The sequence below is a fragment of the Stegodyphus dumicola genome, chromosome 8 (genome assembly GCF_044657685.1).
Source record: "Stegodyphus dumicola isolate Sdum_Otavi_A_Nest chromosome 8, ASM4465768v1".
Taxonomy (NCBI): domain Eukaryota; kingdom Metazoa; phylum Arthropoda; class Arachnida; order Araneae; family Eresidae; genus Stegodyphus; species Stegodyphus dumicola.
The window spans coordinates 172,414,691-172,434,768 of NC_140775.1; the positions used below are offsets into that span (position 1 = coordinate 172,414,691).

Here is a 20,078-nt window from a genome sequence, read left to right on the forward strand (position 1 = left end):
GGTGTGTGAATTACAAAATTTAATAAGAAACCTTGTCTTCAACTCGTCACATATATTTTTTCAGCCTAGAAGATTATAGAAGTTACGACTGCTCGAAAGGGAGTTTAAAAAATAAATATGCGAACTCTTGAATAGTACCTTGAGGAAACTGATAGCTTACATTAATACCTGGGAGAACTTAACGCCAGTCTTTTTTTTTGGGGGGGGGAGAGAGACCACAGCAATTTTTATTTGCCATTCACTATTTGGTAAGCGACCCTAAATCATTATTCGGTAGGAAGAATAACCGGGTGACTTGTTTCTAACTGTTTTTTGGTAACTGTATTACTTCAAGACAGGTCCTCAAAATGTGTTTTTAGCCCATCGGGGTCCGCCCAATGGGGATCCACCCAACGGGGATAGTCGTTAGTGACTCTGACTGCCATACCGAAATCGCGCGTTCGAATCCCAGAGAAGGTATGGATGTTTGTAAATGTATAGTGTCTGTGCTGCATAAAGGCACTCTAAATATTCTGCGAGCCGAAAGTCCTCTCGAGAGGTTAGTGGCAGGGGAGGAAGAATGAGAGACCCTCAGACTCGTCAAGTGAGATAACTTACAACAACAACAACTATAGCTGTAACTTCTAGAATTTGACAAATAAAAACGCTATTGACAAATAAAATTTCATTTGTGTTTACCATGCAAGTTGATGGTATCAACGGCAATAACTCATCCACAGGTAAATAAGTAATTCTAGAAGTACTCTTAGGTATTTTAATTCAATACCTTTAATTCAAAAGTAGAGTTAATTAATTCTGATGTTCATTGTGTTAAATGAAAATCTTAATGAATTCCAAATAGGCGTCATATCGGCATTATTGCTAGATTAAATAATATGCCATATATCTTGGCAAGACAACCCAGAAACATCCATTCAAAGATACGTTTTTTCTTAAAAAAACTTTCTTAGTTAGTATACGGTGAAATTAATTTCTATGCCTTCATGACCTATTAACGCATCATTTTTAAACTCCGCGTTTTATTTAACGTGTAGGCAAATAGCGTTCCTTCGTCCGTTATTACAGTCAAGACTTTTAAACGCCATTGCTGAAAGATTTATTAAGCGGTCCGCGTCAGATGGTTATTAAAAGACTACAGTAAAACGTACTGATATCCCAGCCATTTTCGTTCATACTTACACAACCTTTTATGCTTTCTTATGTAATAGGCCTGTATTTTCCTCGACAAGAATATTCGCTTACTACTTTCTTCCCCAAAAACGCATCTCATGAAAATAACGGTACAAAAAAAGCACGGAAATAATATAATACAGGGTGTTTGTTATTCATAATTTCGTGAAATATTGTTATGAAATGTACAGGCGCGGTGAGATGACGTCCCAGCAAAGCAGTTTTAGGGTTGCCATAAAATGGCAAAGGACGGCAGGGTTGCCACATTTGGCGAAAAATCGCCCTTTTGGCGACATTTTGCTATATTTTATGGACGGTTGGAGAACCTTCTGGAACGAATTCTTACCGGTTTAGTCCAGAATGTTCCCGAACACAAGCCGAAAGCTATATAAACCGTGCTGGTCTGCAGTCAATAAGTGTGTCTCTCATCGAGAGTGTGTGAGCCTCGTCTAGCGAGTCAATCTCTGCGGAGTCGATCGAGTTGACAGCCGGGCAGCGAGTGCCGAGTGGGTCGTCGAGTCCACTGAAGGAGTCTGTTAGTCTATCGCGGTTAGTGCATCGTCGAGAGAGCGTGTTGAGCTCCGGGAAAGACTGAACCGAAGAGTCGGAAGCTGTGCTCGTGTGTCGTCGAGTGCATCGCGAGTTGTAGCGTGGAGAGTCTCGAGAGTACGTGGAGTTCCGAGAACGACCAAGCAGAGTCGAGTGCTTTGCAGGAAGCTGTATCCACCGTGATAGCCTGATAACCTGAAGGCTGTGTTGCTGATTGTTCCAGCGTGTTTATAGTAGATCTTCGACGATTGTAAAAATGTTTTCGAGCTGTCCTGATTAATATTGATAAATAAAGTGTGTTCCGATACTTCATCCAGTGTCGTCGTTATTCACTCCAAATCTACGAACCCCGTACTAACGTGAAGTAAGAAAATAACGCAACAGCTGGTGTCAGAAGAATAGAAAAAACGTGACAATATTTTAAAAAATCATAAATAAACTTCACAACCGGTAATAAATTTTTATCACGGCAAAATAGAGGCAAACTTGTTAAGTGCATCTCCCTCCCCCACATGCAAACGCTCAATGTTCCTACTTTTACTGATGCGGTAAGTAGTTATTCGTCAGATAGAGGATTTGCTTATCTGGATTTAAATTGACATTGTTCTGTTAAAAAGCAATTTGCAGTTATCTCAATTCACTCCTTGAATATTTTTTTAATGGCGGGCACTAGCCATTTTTAGACTTTCGCCACTATTAAGGTGGTGGTCATTTTATTATGGAGGCATCTAACAGAAAGGCCAGAATAGGTGGTAATTTTAATTATGGAGGTACCTAATAGATGGGCCACCTATTAGGTACCTATAATAGGTGGCCCACCAATTAGCTACCTCCATCTAATAGAAAGATGGCATCTAACAGACAGGCCAGAATAGGTGGTCATTTTAATTATGGAGGTGCCTAATAGGTGAGCCACTTTTGCCTTCTATAAGGGGACGGACAGTTACAACCATGCCTTCTCCGATACTCGAACCCGGGACCTTTGGCATCGCAGTCGGCTGCGCTATCCACCATCTGGGCGGCGTCCACTGATATGTAGGATGTTCGAAAACGTGTCAACGATATTGTGCCTATGGTCGACTGTGATAAAGTAGCTGTTCGAGAAACTGGTTATCACATAAGTATCTGTTGTATCAAAGAATGACGAAGTATGTGGAAAAAATTACTTTATGAATATGTATCTATTTCAGTGTAGTAAGATTTAGCATCGATTATGCATACGTTTTATGAATTTTTTTAATATTTCACAAAATTGAATAACTTTTTATACAAACGGCAGGTTTCAAAACTTAACGCAGTTATGCTATTTTCCTTTTATAATCATCGGAAATGTTTATTAAACGTATAGTGTAGTTAATCAAAATTATTATCATTTGTATAATTACCAGTTTCGTTGTCCGATACCTTCTCGGGAAAAAATATCTCGTAGCGCAGAACTAACATTAGCAAATAGTCAGCATTGCAACAACATAGACAAGGCCTAACGACGCAAAATCAGGAGGGAAACACTTTGATTAAATTATTAATATATAATTTACCTACGTCGACACCGGCCGTGACCTTCGTGAGGAGAAGGCCGTGACCCTGAAAAATATGGCATCCTTTTCCGTCTAATGTCATAATCGGGAAGGCCATTTTCTGAATTGGGTATTAATATTTCGTCTGAAAAATAACTTTGATATGTCGCCCATTTAATTAAATTCTCAGGAAACAGGTTTATAATTTTTTTAATATATATTTTGAGAACGTACCTAAATATAATAACAATAAAAATCATAAATTCAAACTTTCAATTTAAGAATGACCTAAGAAACAGATGTAAACATGACAGTTTTTTTAAAGGAAAAACTTAGATAGTGTTTTAAATATAAAATAGAATTCTTTAAAAGTAAAATTTTAAAAGAACTGAAATTGAAATTAATATAATAAAAATATTTAACAGTTCCTTTAGCCCAAAGGGCGTTATCCCAGAAGAGCTATTAATTTCGTTTTGCCATTTTGCGTTGATTCACTATATACGGCGAATCATTTTTTAAATTGTTGTCACCAAATATTAGAGCCCTGTATTATACTTGAAGAAATTAAATACTGAAGAATCTGAGTGAATGTATGCATGTTTTTCGCACTATGAAAAAAACAGCAATATCTAGAGACATCAAAGTTTGAATAACATAGTCCTCCACTCGAATATGGGCATCTGGAAGCCCTAATTTGGAATTTGTTTTATTATTGATTTCATATTTTGTAATACTTTAACGAAATTTTGGTTAGGAAACTCAACGGTTTCAAAGCTAGCAACGGCCACACTGTGCTTGAAACAACAAAAACATTTTTATCTCCAGCGCGCGAAACTGCGTATCGGAAATTCTAAAGATGTGCTCTTTTTAAATTGTTTTGTGATGTTGCTGTTGAATTATATTTTATAGTTTAAGTGCGAAGTTTAAGTGATATTTAATAAATAAAGGTAACACACAAAACGTTAAAAAAAGTCCCTTTGGGAGTAGTATAAAATCTGAAAGCTTCCAGATTTTATTTAGCCCAAAGGGCATTAGCCTAGGAGAGCTATTAATGAAATCTATCTTTTCTTATCCTTTCCTCCAATCCTTGTACTTATAGTTAGGAAAATTTTATACCCATTATAAAAATTGAAATACGAAAAGTATAATTCTTGTATGACAAAAATTGACCGAGATACTTAATTTTGAAGTTAGAGATTTTTTTGGGGGGTGGGGGAAGCTCAGAGTTGGTATGCAGATCGAAGAGAGGAATATTTAAATTTATTCGTAACTAAATATAAAACATCAGCTTAAGAAAGTCTCTAAGCTAAACTGCTTTAAATGACGAGCACTGATACGCAGACTGTCGTGAAATATTCTGATGAATGCCAAAATTTTCAAAAAGAGGTCTTAATTTTTGGCAGAGAATGCAGACGGTAAGACTATATTGCAGATTAGTTCTTTAAAGGAAACAATTAATCTGTACATTTTTAATTCCTAAAAAAAAAAGAAAGAAGAAGAAAAATGGACGTTATTTTTTTTAATAATCAAAACGTTTCATTTCAGAAATAATGGAAGTAACCCACTTAGCTATTTTTTATGAGATGTTAAAAATAATAACAGAAAATAACATCAATATTTCAATACTAGTACACAATAACAAAATTAGAAAATGAATAAGTAATTCATGAACATGGGGAAATACAGTTTACGTGAATATTAAGGAAAACAGACATTCATATAATTCAAAAGAAAATCATAAGCAATGAAAGTTTTCAGTGATTAAATGATCATAGTGTAATATTTGTTCGAAATGTCTGCTGTCAGCTGCTACACATAATTGTGTCCATAAAATAAAGTGTTCTTGAATTCTGTGTAACATAATGTTACACATTCATTCAGGTCAATCGACTTGTTGATTTTTTCATAAATGTTAGTTTTCAAGAAAATTCAAAGGCAAAAAAATCTGATGTGTTTAAGTTCGGCGATTATGGCGGCCATTCCACTAGATCCCCATATCCAATAATACTAGTTTTCAATTTTTCTTTTCAAAAATCTCCACACTGACAAATTTTTCAGCGAGATATCATCAACTAAGAAGCCAGGCAGTTGTCCATTAAAATATATATATTTCCGAAGATTCTTACAATAGTTTCTCTAGAAGAGTGGAAATTTTTCTTTAAAAGTGTACTTTTTAACCATTATTTGCAGTTTGATACCACAATCTTTAAGCAAATACAGGGAATACCTATGGGCGGAAACTGCTCAACTGCATTCTGTGGGCTATTCCTTTTAACGCAAGAATTTAAGTTTGTACGTTCACTTAATCTTCAAGAACGAAAGTATTACCAGCGCATCTTTCGATATATTGATGATGTTATTGCCTTTAACAACTTTAACAAACTAGAAAATGCAAATATTTACCCTACTTGCCTCAGACTTAATGTCACTAATGCTATTCAAAATATTTTTTACCTAGATCTTCAAATTCGTACTTACAATCTTATTAAAATATTTGACAAACGCAGAGACTTCAATTTTCATACACTAAAACTTACTAACTGGTTTTCTAACATTTCTAAAAAAGTCATTATCAATACAATTAATATACAACTTCTTAGAATTAAAAAGAGTCTGTAATAACGCCGCCCTTCTTTAAGAAGAAATACTCTACTTCGTTAAAACCTTGCAAAGCAATCATTAAAAATTCTTTAAAAAAAGCTGGCATTTACCTCTTATTTTAGATTACTTGAATTAGATAATCGAATTTTTACCTAAATCCCAATGGAAGGTAACTAATGGATGGCTAATTCAATTGATCTAATGTAAAAAATGTAACATAGGTTTCCTCTACTGCCTCAATTTTTCTCTTAATTGGAACGGACAGTTAAATTATTAAATTTTTATTTAATATCACTGTTTTCTGGCCATATCTATTCTTTTATTAATTTAAGGGCTATTTTCATTTCAAACACGCTTGCCCGCCCTCTAGCGCGAAGAATTACGACTTTTTATTAACAAATTGCTAATTTTTCCAATTTCAAATCTTTTCGGCCAGATAAGCACTTTCTTAGAAGTTAGCCATTTTGTTTTTAGCTTCACATTTTTTCACGACACAGTTTTGAACAAGACGCCATTTTGTTAAAAATAGCCAACGTCATTCACCTTAAAACACCATTTAAAAATACAAGTTTTTCCCCTTTGACCGTTGCTTACCATTAGCTATTGCTTCTTTACGTTTGTTTCCCTCTTCTACGAAGCTTCACCATTTATTGAAGAAATTTAACTACTTTACTTTTCTGGTAACACTCCTTTAGAATTCTTCATTTTACGGCAACCCTTTGCAGCAATTTTGATCACTATAAGTTGAACAGACCACCGCTCTGGATGTAAGGACGTTTCGTCTTTTTTTATTTTATTTATTTATTTTTTTCCCTCCTTTGGTCTTTGCAAGACCTATTTCGATACGTTGTTATTATGTTTCTTTTAATTCTCTCTCCTTAAAAAGTTTATAATTTTCAGGTTAGGATGTGTATTCCTTAAAATTGTGTAATGTTTGGACTAATAGCTTTTTAGCTATTTATTTTAATTGTATATTTATCTAACTAGGCTTTCTTGTATAGTTTTTTCTTGTTTAATAGTAAGTTTTACATTTACAATTTAAATTACAAGCCCGTCGGGAAAAGAAACGATATGATTGAGACTTCCTCCCTTTTTACTTCCTTGTACGAAGTAAAAAGGAAGTATTGTAATCGCGAAAAGTTTCAGGCAGCATATTTCAACGAAAATATCCATTTTGATCGCTATCGAATGCAATTTAACGATGGTTTTGCGTGATATCTGTACGTAAGGACAGAATAAAATACTCTTTTCCTTCAAAAAAATTATAAAACTGCTTTAAAATGAATTCTGAAGAGAATTTTTCGTGGCGTCTGTACGAACGTATGTACGTACGTATCTCGCATAACTCAAAAACGAGTAACCTCAGAACGTTGAAATTTTGTATATAGGACTTCTATAACATGTAAATGTGCACCCCGTATTTTGGTTACAATCGGCCGCACCAAACGTATATAAATATATTTATATATATATCCACTCTATTACCCGGCTCAGTGATCTCAGTTTCTTTACTCTTATATGTTTGTAAATTGTACATTTTTTTGCTTTAAAAATGATTGAATTATGTTGTATTTATCTTCCGGTTAAGGATTTTATGCCTTTAGTAAATCTGTGTGCAATATTTTTAGAATTATCAGCAATTTTAAAGTTGTTTAATTGCTGCTAAGCCTGTTTTTAATGGCGGCCATTGATGTTTACATTTGAAACAGGAGACTAGTGGATTTGTTGCCAATCCAGAGAAACTTAGCTTCGCAACAACAAAGTTAACGCATTCATTTATTATTGCCAATTAAATCATGCTTAATTCTTTCTGGAATTTTTTCGAGGAAATAAGCGTTTGAAATTTACTTCGTAATTTTTAATATAGATATTTTGAGTTTTTATGTATTTTTGCCTTCTCGCGAAGTGAGAACTGAATTGATTAAATGAGAAATATTCAATCATCTGTGAAAAACTGTTTTTGTTTTGTTTTGTTTGCTTAATTTCTTTTATACATAGTTCTAGCTTTATTATAGTATTTGAATAGAACATGTGGCAACGATTAGATACTTCTTTAAATGATATAAATTTTGTGCATTATGAGTTATAATATAAACGAAATATAATACTGTTAAGTAAACCTAGTGCCAGAGTGTCGCTATGGTAAACAAAGTGAATTTTAAAGAATGCATTTATTCTATTGTGGTTTATGCGCTGTCGGCGAAGTAGGTTTAATTCAATCTAATAAGTTTAAATAAAATGCAAGAAAAAATGCGTATAATTTAATATTCCGTACAAGGAAGTCATGTGGTGTACACATCAGATTTTTTAAGATTATTAAGTTGGATTATTGTATTAACGAAATTATGTTTATAGTCTCAATTGTTACCCTTTGACGAAATATGTTATAGGTATTAACTTAATTCAAGTTTTGAGCTGCTTTTTTTTCTTGATAAATACGGCTCAAACCTCGGGTTGAGCTAATTTACCTTTTGTTGCAACTTTTTGTACATATTTACTGTGTTTTTGAAATGTATTTAATTTTTACAAGAGTCCTTTTGAAATATTTTTTGCGTTAAAATTTCTTAATTTTTTTCTCACCCTTTTTTATTTTGAAGTCATCTAGATTTGAAATTTTTACATTTAGTTTTTACGAGATAGCTTTTACTATTATAGTATTGTTTGTTGTTGTTACGTGATGTTACATTTTTACTAAGGAACTATAGTGTCAAATGTAATTTTTAGCATTAGTTTTTAAACATTCCTCTTTAAAAAAAAAAAAAAAAATAAAAATAAAAAATTTTGCAGCTCAATGCGCAAAATTCTTGACCACTAAGGTCTCTCTAATTCATTTGTCTTGCTACTTACATATATATAATATATATATACAAGATAAAAAATATTTGAATCAAAATTATAATTTAAACTAACGGAAACTCTTTAATTCTTCCTCTGTGTTTTAAAAATCGTAATAACTTCTCTGGATTTCGTGATGTCTAGATCATTCCATTTTGCATGGCCTGCGCAGCGCTGATGATGTAATAATTGGGAACTGAAACTTTTAACTCAAACCAAAATATTTCTCTTAGTATGCTTCCATATAGGATACTACGCATTTCAGCTTCGCTCTCTTTTCTGCTGGGATGTAATTTCTCTGTGCTCGCTTTCGCAAAAGTATAAAAAATTTAAGTGTTCTGTGAATAGGCACGACTAGAGTGCCAAGTGAACTGTAGCCACATATGTCAACTGGAAATAAAAATGGAATCAAAACTGCCTCGACTGCTAAGTTTCTTAGATATTACTAACTCAGCATTTTAGCATACTACGCAATCAGAATTTTTCTTCTTCAATATAACGGGTGGCCATAATTAAACTGACAGTGCTCACAGTGTTCTGTAGCGCGATCTATTTACGATAATGACGCCACATTTTGTAGGAAGATTAAACAAGACGGGGGACGAAGGATTCCGCGAAAAAAATTTAGTTCCAAAAGTTACCGCTAGGGGAATATTTGACGCTGTGTAATAGAAAATAGAGTGTTAACAAATGCAAGTCAATACAAAATTATCTTTTATTTTGCATTCATATGAGGTTCAATGTGGCTGCCGTTGTTGTGGACCACATATTGCATTCTGTGCACAGTATGAACAGCAGCAGAAAGTAACATGTCTGCAGGAATCTCCCGTACAGTCCGTGATATGTTATCCTTCAGCGTAGCCAGGTCCTGGACCACTCCTTGATAGACCTTGGACTTAAGGTAACCCCATAGCCAGAAGTCGCATGGGGTAAGATCAGGCGACCGAGGTGGCCATGCAGTTGGAAAGTAGCGGCTAATGACTCTTTCTGTTGTGAATTTCTGTCGTAGCATCTGTTGAACCCGTACAGCAACGTGTGGAGGGAGCTCCATCTTGCATGAAAATGATTTACCCCAGGCATTGTCTTCGCTGAAGTGCAGAATGACAAAGCTGTTCAACATGTGGCGATATTTCTCTCCGGTAACAGAACAGGTTTCCGGTCGTGTTGGGGTAATGTTCTCATAGAAGAATGGACCTACGATAAATTCCGCTGTGAACCCACACCAAACAGTTACCTTGGTGAATGTAAGGGAATTTCTGTGACTGCATGTGGTGATTTGTCATCCCAAATTCGGCAGTTCTGGGTATTCACAGTTCCATTCAGGTAAAAGTGGGCCTCGTCTTCCCATAAGATTTTCCACGGCCAAGTATCATCCACTTCCATTCTGGCAAGAAAGGTGAGAGCAAAAGTCAATCGCTTATCATGGTCGGGGTACAGTAACTCCTGTACACGGCTGATCTTGTACGGATAGAAGTTGATAACCTTTCGTAAGATTTTCCATACCGTACTGTAAGGCATATCCATAATAAAAGGTAATTTTATTCCGTATTAATTTGCATTTGTTAACACTCTATTTTCTATTACACAGCGCCAAATATTCCCCTAGCGGTGACTTTTGGAACTAATTTTTTTCCCCCGCGGAATCCTTCGTCCCCCGTCTTGTTCATTCTTCCTACAAAATGTGGCGTCATTCTCGCAAATAGATCGCGCTACAGAACACTGTGAGCACTATCAGTTTAATTATGGCCACCCTTCACTCACTCACTCACCAGGAGAAAGTACTAGTCCAATTAGCGTTTTCATCTATAACCCATTTATGTTCATTTATATTCTGACGCACCTGATATTTGTTGTGACTTATAAAGTGTGAATTTTACAAGGCCCAGAAATTATTGTTAGAAAAGCCTCAAATTCCAGCTCTAGTAAACTTGCATTCATCCATCTGGAGCGTTTATTCTGCAAATGACGGTTTATCATCTAAGTTTATTTAAGACAAAACTGCAGAAATCAAATCGAAGCCGGACTTCGCCTCCAGACATAAACCTTTTAACCAATCTTGGAAGATATAGATGTGCCTCATTTTCATATGATTTTTTACACATGGGATTTCAATTTTCCAGATGCTTCGCTCATTTCGGCGAAAAAAAGTGAGCTTCGTTATTCGCTCATACACAATTCATAATGCTATTTGCGTCCATTCAAATTGAAAAATATTCCTTCTCTGGTGTGTTTTTGTATTATCAGGTTCAATATTCCTCCTTACTTGCTTTGGGAACATTAAATGACCTGACTCGGAACAGGGAGCTTACTAAAGCTATGTTCAATAAATGTGGGAAGTAGACAAGATACACAGGAAGGGTATACGAAACCCTTTATTTTTCTCTCTTTACAATGATTTCCGGACTTCGGAATACAGATACCAACCACTTGTGGTCTGAACGTAAGAATATAAAAATATTAACTAAATTCTAACTAAACTAACTTTGGATTAATAAACAAGTGTCTACTTGAAGATTGGCCTTATATTAACAGATAGGCCGTATGTAGTACAGAGAACTGTTAATACTACGATACGTTTAAAATTATCAAGAGGATTAAACCTCTGGCCTTGAAGGCAACCAGCAACCGAGTAAAACTGCTATGGCAAGCGGCCTGCTCCTAATAGCTCCTTCCACTCTCTCGCTTGGCAAAAAGCCACAACTTAAGTACTTGGCGTTCGCAAGACAAATTTGCATAAATAAGTTAAAGCTTTTAATTCTGGCCGGAAGTAGAAAATAAGAAGTGATAGTAAAGATTTAAAATAAAATAAACGTTAGTAAAACTTAAGATCCTTACAGTATGACTGATGAATTATGTTCCTAATATAGTAAAACTTCATGTGAATATTAGTAACGTATTTCTAATATCTGGAAACTTCTAAAGTGCTAATGTGAAAAGGATTTTCGCATCCAACCATAATGAAATTATAAATTTTATAAATTAAATAATGTAATAAGTATAATAATAGACAGTAGTAAATTACAAAAGAATATCGCTGAATGACCTTAAATGGAAATAAAAACAACTTCGTTTTATCCTAATCTTACTTTTAAAACCGAACTTTCAAGAAGGGCGATTAATTCGATTTTCTGGTGTTATGAAATCCATAAAAATCTCACACTTTAAATATCTTATTCAATTGTTATTATTATTCTTTTTCAAAATTTCTTTAAAAAAATGAATTTTTGTGTCATTTAAAGCATTTTTAGTCTAAAGCGGCTTTGTCCCTGAAGGACTATTGTTTTCGTTTTGCGACGAATCACTCTGAATATCCGTTTCACTTTTCAAACAGTTGCCACCAAATATTATCGCCCTGTATTATATTTGAAGAAATTAAATAATGAAGAATCTGCATTAAATGTATGTATGTTTCTCACATTGTGATAAAACCATGGTAATAGAGCCATCGAATTTTGAATGACGTAATCCTACTGCGAATATGGGCATCTGCAAGCCCAAATTTGAAATTTGGAATTTGTTTTATTATTGAATTCCTATTTTGTAAAACCTTAACGAATTTTTGAATAACAAAGGATTTCAAAGCGAGCAATGGCAACGTTGTACAGAAAAAACATTTTTATCTCCACCGCATGGGACTGAAGATTCTAAAGATATACTCAATTAAAAAATATTTTGCGATATTGCGATAATTATTTTGCTATTATGGCTTAAAAGCGAAGAACATGGTATTTAATAAATAAAGGTAACACACAAAACATTAAAAAAGCGCCCCCCTTTGGACGTAATATAAAATCTGAAACCGTTTAGATTTTTTTTTTTTTTTTTTTTTTAATTGGAAGTATATGTCTGAGAATCATTTATTGATCAAGTTCATTTTTTTTCACTGCATGTAATGAATTGCACCGATCGTGAATCACCCATGTTCGTTGTTTGATCTCTGAGGATTGCTAGAGAAAATACGGAACTGGTAGTGGGACTGAGCAGCTGGCTGTCTGGAGCCGAATATGTACCGAATATTCGGGGTCCTCTCCGTATTAACTAGTGTGAATATCAGTGTTTTGTACTGCCACGTGTCCTAACAATACATATCTGCAAACTGTAAGCAATTTCTTTCAGTAGAAGCTTCGCTGCAGACAGCTGACACGCGCCCGGAGTCGGGGCTTCATAACAAAAGACGGTAGGTTACACTTCAACGCGCTTGCACAAGAAAGTCATCTGCTATAATAAGCGAGGTAGAATGCATTGAAAGATGGATGTGCTTGCCAGAGTAAGGGGCTGTCGAATTCAACAACCTCCTTTAACTCAAACAAATTCCAGCTGAAGCAGCCAACATGTTAATATGAAAAAACAAACAAATTATATCAAAAGCGAACCATTCTGTATTACTCCAATGGAAGGTTAAAGGACCCAAAATGCGTTAAGAATCTGTTTTAGTGCGTTCTGTTCGTTTCTTATTCAAAAATTCAAGTACCATCAACTAGTTAACTAGTCCACGATTTTTCTGTAACCAACATTTTCTATAAACACATTTCTTTGAGTTATAGTTTCATATAGAAGAATCCATTATAGAAGAATTGCATTTTTTAAATTTTATTTAGCACTGAAGATTGTGGTGTTTATATCAGAATGATTATTAAAAAAATCTGAAAGCTTTTAGATTTTATATTACGACCAAATTGGCGTTTTTCTTTTCACGTTTTGTGTGTTACCTGTATTTATTAAACATCATGTTCTTCGCACTTAAACCATAAAATATAATTAAACAGCAGTATAACAAAACAATTTAAAAAGAGCATATCTTTAGAATTTCTGATACACAGTCTTGCGCGCTAGAGATCGTAACTCGGAACAATTTGTACAACCTTGTATGAAAACTATTTAGCTGGAGATAAATGGCAATGCTTTGTGACCGTTGATGGAGCATGGGTTGACTTAAGTGACTTCAGCAAAATAGTCTACCGAAAACGAAGAGAAAAATGGGTACAAACCTGGTTCAGTCAATGCAAAGAAAATTTCCGTAAGTAGTTTATGAATGTCGCAGGAATGTGTTTCAGTGAGAAATAAAAAATAAGAAGAGTGGCAAAAAATGTTAAAATCAACTCAAGTCAAGAGAAGCGCTTACGTCCGATATTTACAGAAATTCCATTTCTTTATCTCAGTGACTTTCAAAGAGTGAAACTTCATCAAGCCAAAGCAACAAGTCGTACTTCGAAAAGTACCACTGCATTCCCAGAAAAAAATGAAGGATGATACAGGTTATTGTGTATATACTTTTTAACGTATTTCTGCAAAGTCCTTTGACTTTTCATCTACGGACTGTTGTGCCTATGATCTTTTGAAAAAGCCTCTTTCTAAGCGCAAACCTAGCATGATGGATGGACTCTGGAAAATTGTGGAAAAGGAATGGAAATTAATGCTTCTGTAAATTTTGCAAAAAGTCCTTCTAGCTTGGAAACCACTGTGCTGGTTTATAGTCTAGGAAAAGAAAAAAAAAAAAAAAAAAGCTATCAGAGATATTAAAAAAATTTTCTTTATATTTTAAACATTAATTAAACAGCCCAAAATTGTTCTGAAAATCTGTAAACACCCTTTGTGTAAGTAGTTTTTTATGAAAAAATACGGAATAAAAAACAAGATTAGTGGAAGAGACATAAGTTTAAAACTCCATTAACTGCTTTACGTAGCATTAATTTTTACGAATTTCGAAATGTTCAAATATTGTGCTTGCCTTATCAATAAATTTTTATAAATTGATACCAAAAATTTGAAATAGAAAAATAAAAATATTCTTTATTTCTTCTTGCATTTACAAATCACTGCAATAAACTTCACTTGAATTTTTATAGTCAGAAATTGCATGTTTGCAATTCTGTCGCCATTCGATGATTTGTAGGTGCTTTACTTTTTACTACGATATTTTGTACGACGATGTTTTAAAACTGCGAAGTTTTTGCACCACTTTATTTTCTTCCGTTTTAATCGTGCTAGAAAATAAAGTGATAGAAATTGTGCTAGAATATAAATATTGTATTTTCTCCTTTCTTTCTTTTTTCTCCCACGATGTTTTGTATAACGACGTTTTGCCCTTGTGTTGTTTTCTCTGCGAAGTTTTTGTCTGCAGTGTTTTAAGAGGACATCTTATAAGGTATTTCTCCCGCCTTCTTAGCCAGTCTTCGTGGTGTAGTGGTCAGCACACTTAGCGCAAAATTGAGAGTTCCGTGGTTCGATTCCCTGCGAAGGCGTTGCTAATTTTTCATCTTGCCTGCTTCCAAAAAATACCTAATGTCCCTATAATCTTATTAGAAATACTGTGTTTTTATAAATAAAACTTAGGCAGCTTCAAGCTTGCCTTGATTCGTTTCTTAAATCATAACTGATCTACAGCCAATCACTCAGTCAGGTATTAAGTCATGCGATCTATGTGGACGCCCTATTATAGTCAAAATAATGAATGCAACAGTTTCGTGTCACACATTCAATTTCTGATTTTAAAAAGAAAAAAAATTGTAACCTGTGAAGCCAGCGAATCATAAATTAGTTTATCTACGTATTTGTATTTTGCTAGTCTCTCATCTTAAATTTAAATTAAGCGCAAGATATTTAACAGAAACTGTTTATAAAATTATTTTATTGATTTAATGATCTCGAGAAAATGCTAGTGCGGTTGGATGCAGCAAGCTGAATATTGTCTTATGGCATATGTAACCACGACTTTCCTTCTGAAGCTGCTTGCTTAGTTAATGTTACGTAAACCATGTAGCATGTTTTTTGCTGTATCATTGATTTAATCTTGATGTTAGGATTCTCGGAGTGGCAACACAGAAAAAATGTTTTGATTCTAAAATTTGAGGTTTGGATTTTTTTTTCCCCCCAATGTTTGCTCCGTTTTGTAAGCCGAGGGTAAATAAAATCTCCTTCAGCGTAAAGATGTTACGTGGAACAAGTTATTAAATTTTGGACTTCAGTTAAATTTTAAAGTCAGAAATTGTCGGGTAGTGAGTTTCTTGAAACTCGCTGAAACAGCTAGGAACTGAATAATTTGATAATTTGACATACGTATTCTACAGATGTAAGACGATAGAAAAATTTCCATTCATCTGAATTACCTTACACGCCAGACGAGATAAGATTCAGAGTTATTCAGACCTCTGCGCTTGCAACGGAAGGGCGTAGTACCTCCCAACAACAACGAGATGTTGGCTCTTTTTTTCTCTTTTCCTTTCTCATGGTTCACCAGATTGCGAGCGTCGGTCATTCATCGTGAGCGTGATCCGCAACGCCCGAACGTCCCGCTCCACGCCTCTAGATCTATCTGCCAATCGAACACCTTCCCCAAAGCACCCTAGAAGATCTGGAGAGGTTTTTTTTATTGGGGGGGGGTCGAAAATTCCTCCCATGGTGATCCGGAATCATGCTCAAAAAACTAGCCTCTGACTGTTCAAATTTGAAGCTATCGCTTCTAAAAAGACACATTGTAGTAAACAGAGAGTCCTGCAGAATATTGAAAAGCTCGGGGTTTGATACTTGAGTTTCAGATTTCTGCTTAAAACCTGAAAGCAGACATAAATGTATCTCTTCGATATGAAACTTGAAAATCGATCTATAAACTAATATTGATTTTTTTCCCCTATAATCCGAAACATTTACTTTTTCATAAGTATGACATATAAATAAAGAGACGTACTGCTGGCGATCAAACCTTTTGCCATAAGAAACTTTTATTTACTCGCGATTATATTTACCATCTTCATAAAAGTTCTCAAATAGGCCATATTTTCGTAATCATTAATCGTAAGCATTCCATCTACAAAAATGTTTTAAATAAGGTAGTTAGTAGTATGTTAAATATCTTGCGCTTAATTTAAATTTAAGATGAGAGACTAGCAATATACAAATACGTAGATAAACTAATTTATCATTCGCTGATTTCACAGGTTACAATTTTTTTTGTAACCTGTGAAGTACCTTATTTGGGGAAACATTAGGATATTTCTATAACAGGAGTGATGAAAAATGAGCAACGCCTTCGCCGGGAATCGAACCACGGACCTCTGGAATACGCGCCCAGCGTGCAGACTACTACACTACGAAGGCTTGCTAAGAAGGCTGGAGAAATACCTTATACAGTTACTATTCATGTTTTGGCATTTCTAAGTTAAAAAAATATGAAAGCTTTCGGATTTTATATTACGTGTTTTTTTCATTCACATCCCGCATACACGTTTCGAGAGCATTTCGGCTAATGTCCCTTTGGGCTAAAAATATTTAAAAACAGCACATCTTTAGAATTTCCGATAGACAATCTCGCGAGCTGGAGATAAAAGTATTTTTTACCGTACAGTGTGTTTCCCTTGCTCGCTTTGAAATCATTGAGTTTGTTAATCAAAAATTTGTTCAAGTTTTACAAAATACGAAATTGGCAATAAAACAAATTCCAAATTCGGGCTTCCAGGTGCTCATACTCGGCTGGAGGACTACTTTGTTCAAAATTTGATGGGTTTAGGTAGCGTTGTTTTACACAGTGAGAGAAACATACATATATTCAGGCAGAATCTCCATTATTTAATTCCTTTAAATATAATACAGTTTGACAATATTTGGTGACAACAATTTAAAAAGTGATACAATGCAAACTGCCATTTCGATACTTTCTAGGCTAATGATCCTTTGAACTAAAAAGTTAGTTTTGTAAAAATTACGAAATCTTAACGTTTTAGATGGTCTCCCGGTCCCAATAATTATATATGTAGTAAAAGTATATATTTATTCTAGAAAATAAAACAAAAACTATATAACAAAAATTGACCGAGATGTTTAATTTAAAAATTTATGATTTTTGCAGATTTCTCACAGCCGAAACACCAAACTTATTGCTCTCCTTGGATAGTTAAAAAGTTAATTTAGATACTTCGAGGTGAATTTTTTCCGATGTAATGACATGCTGTGATATTTCTTCGTGGGTTTACTAGTATGTAACATTCTTTAATTTATAAGTTTGTTGCATATGGTATGCTTGAAAGCATTTTCATGCAAGTGAGTTATGAGTTTCTAAATGTTAAAAATACGTTAATTCTATTAACATGCAGTTTTATACTTTAAAATCAGAGTCTAATAGTCATACCTAGCCCCCTACACAAAAAAATATTCCACTAAAAAATATTTTTAATACTTAATTTGGCAAATAATATTACGAGTTGGCTATATGGCGATACCGTATTTCCTAGAGTATTTCTTCTCTCTCTCTCTCTCTTTTTTTTTTTTTTTTTTTTTTTTTTTTTACGAATTATATCATCTGAAGATCGAGGGTAAAACTATGCAAATAATTTAATTTTCGAAGGGCGCGATTACAGTAAGAACACCACAAGACAAGGAGTTGTGAATAAACTATACGTATCACAATATTATACTTACATACTCGTATAAGAATACATAGTAATGTTAACATTACAATATCCAGTAAGATATTTTAATTTTTTACTTCTCAAAATCAGGGACTGAATATCAGTTGGTGTTTCTATGATGAGCCGGCTTTTGTAATAGGCTAACATAAAGTTCAGGAGTTAGAAGGTTCAGCGTGACTTTCGCAAGTAGTTTGCAAGGCTTCTTCTTTGCTAGTAAGATGAAAACAATCACTACATGGAAAAATCCATTTTAAAATTTAGGACAGCTCTTTTTCTGAACGCATCAAGGAAGGGGAAAAATTAGGCAAATATTTTTCTTTTTTAAATTTTCAGTACCTAGCGATAAAAACCGGAAGTGAAAATACGCGGAAAAATACGATACCATTTTCTTGCACTGTTTTCCAGAGCTAGAATTAATCCTTGAATAAAATTACATTTTCGGAGGACAGTGAGAATAGAACTTTGATAGCACATCGGCAGGTTATTGAAGGCATAGTAGGTATAACGTTCTTTAGAAAGACGTTGAGTATGAACGGTTTATTCCTTTTTTTCATATATTTCGCTACAGCATTGCTTCTCAATTTTTAGCATCATAATCCACCATATTGCTGCAGTATACCACGATCGACATACGTATAATTGCTCTAAAAAGGAGGGGAAGATAAAGAAGAAACAAGACCCAGATTACTGTGTAGACAGACAAAGCCTAAATCTTGAGCTTCATAATTTAGTTGGCCTTGGAACAATATTTAAAATTTCAAATAATCCTGTTTTTTCATCTTAAAAATATAAAAAAGAAGCTTTGAGATATCCCAAAACAAAGCCGTGTCTAGAACCCCAGATTACCGTAACGATTAATTAATTATCAATTAATTGATTTTCATAAAAAAATTTGTATAAATATTTAATAAAACGAATGAAATAATTTTTTTTTGCAATTCTTACAATAGCAAGCAGAAGTATTATCCATTACGGTACATACTGCATGTTGTTTTCACACCGTATAGAATCGGACAATGGTATTTTCATTAAATTGAGAATCACCAGGTCCTGATTAAGATAGTCAACTGTCTTAAAAGAGACTCTACGTCCATTTTCCGTGTTCTTATGAGGGAAAACCTGCATTATAATGAATTATGATATTATTTTGGGACCCTTTAAAACTGAAACTGTGGAAATAAATTAGGGTTTAGGATCAGTCCCAGACTTACTTTCTAGGATCCAATCACCATCCTGAGAAAAATATGGCATCTGGGTCAAAATCTATCACTGTAACTGTGCGCAAGTTTCTATCGATTTATTATTGATAATGCTGTTTAAAAACCTAATCTGTCTTGAGCTTCAGTGCTGTCTGTTCTTTATTAGGTGTTCTGGAATGTCTCACTGCCACTATGACCTCCTGACTGACCTTCCTGAAAGAGAGTGTCGATGCCAGGGGATCATCGTCCTTCTTTATTCATGTGTTCCAGGTAAGTTTTTACGTTTACTCTGTGCAGGCAAAAAAGTTTTTTTTTTTTTCCCCCAAGTTGGTTGGAATGGATTATATGCGATGGAATTCTGAATTCTTCTTCTTCAGACTGAACTTAGGTATTGCTAGATTAGATTTCAAAGTGATCCGTAATTAACGACTTGTTCTTAATTAAGGATCTCATGTTTTCTAAGTGATGCAAGGATCTCATGTTTTCTAAGTGATCCAAGGATCTCATGCTTTCTAAGAGATCCAAGAATCTCATGTTAATATCATGTTTTCTACGTTATCCAAGGATCTGATGTTTTTCTAAGTCATCCAAGGATGTCATGTTAATCTCATGTTTTCTAAGTGATCCAAGGGTCACTTGGAAAACGTCACTTAGAAAACGTGCGATAATAGTCTTAACTTATCGCCATCAAATTTAATTATGTATCCAGTAAAGTAATATTATATCATTATACTATATGAAAATTTGTCTTTACTGTATCAGTTTATGTTGCACCTTCATGTTAAGTCCTTAACCGGCCTTTATTT

At 34.2% G+C, this 20,078-nt stretch overlaps 1 protein-coding gene across 2 annotated transcripts in view; it reads left to right on the forward strand.

The window, feature by feature from the left end:
• LOC118197174 (mannan-binding lectin serine protease 1-like) overlaps nucleotides 1–20,078 on the forward strand; it is a 183,870-nt gene that overhangs the window by 112,666 nt on the left and 51,126 nt on the right. For both annotated transcript variants that reach the window (XM_085822753.1, XM_085822754.1), the window contains exon 3: nucleotides 19,439–19,542. In XM_085822753.1, the coding sequence (XP_085678879.1) occupies nucleotides 19,439–19,542 (104 nt within the window). The remainder of the gene's footprint in view (nucleotides 1–19,438; nucleotides 19,543–20,078) is intronic.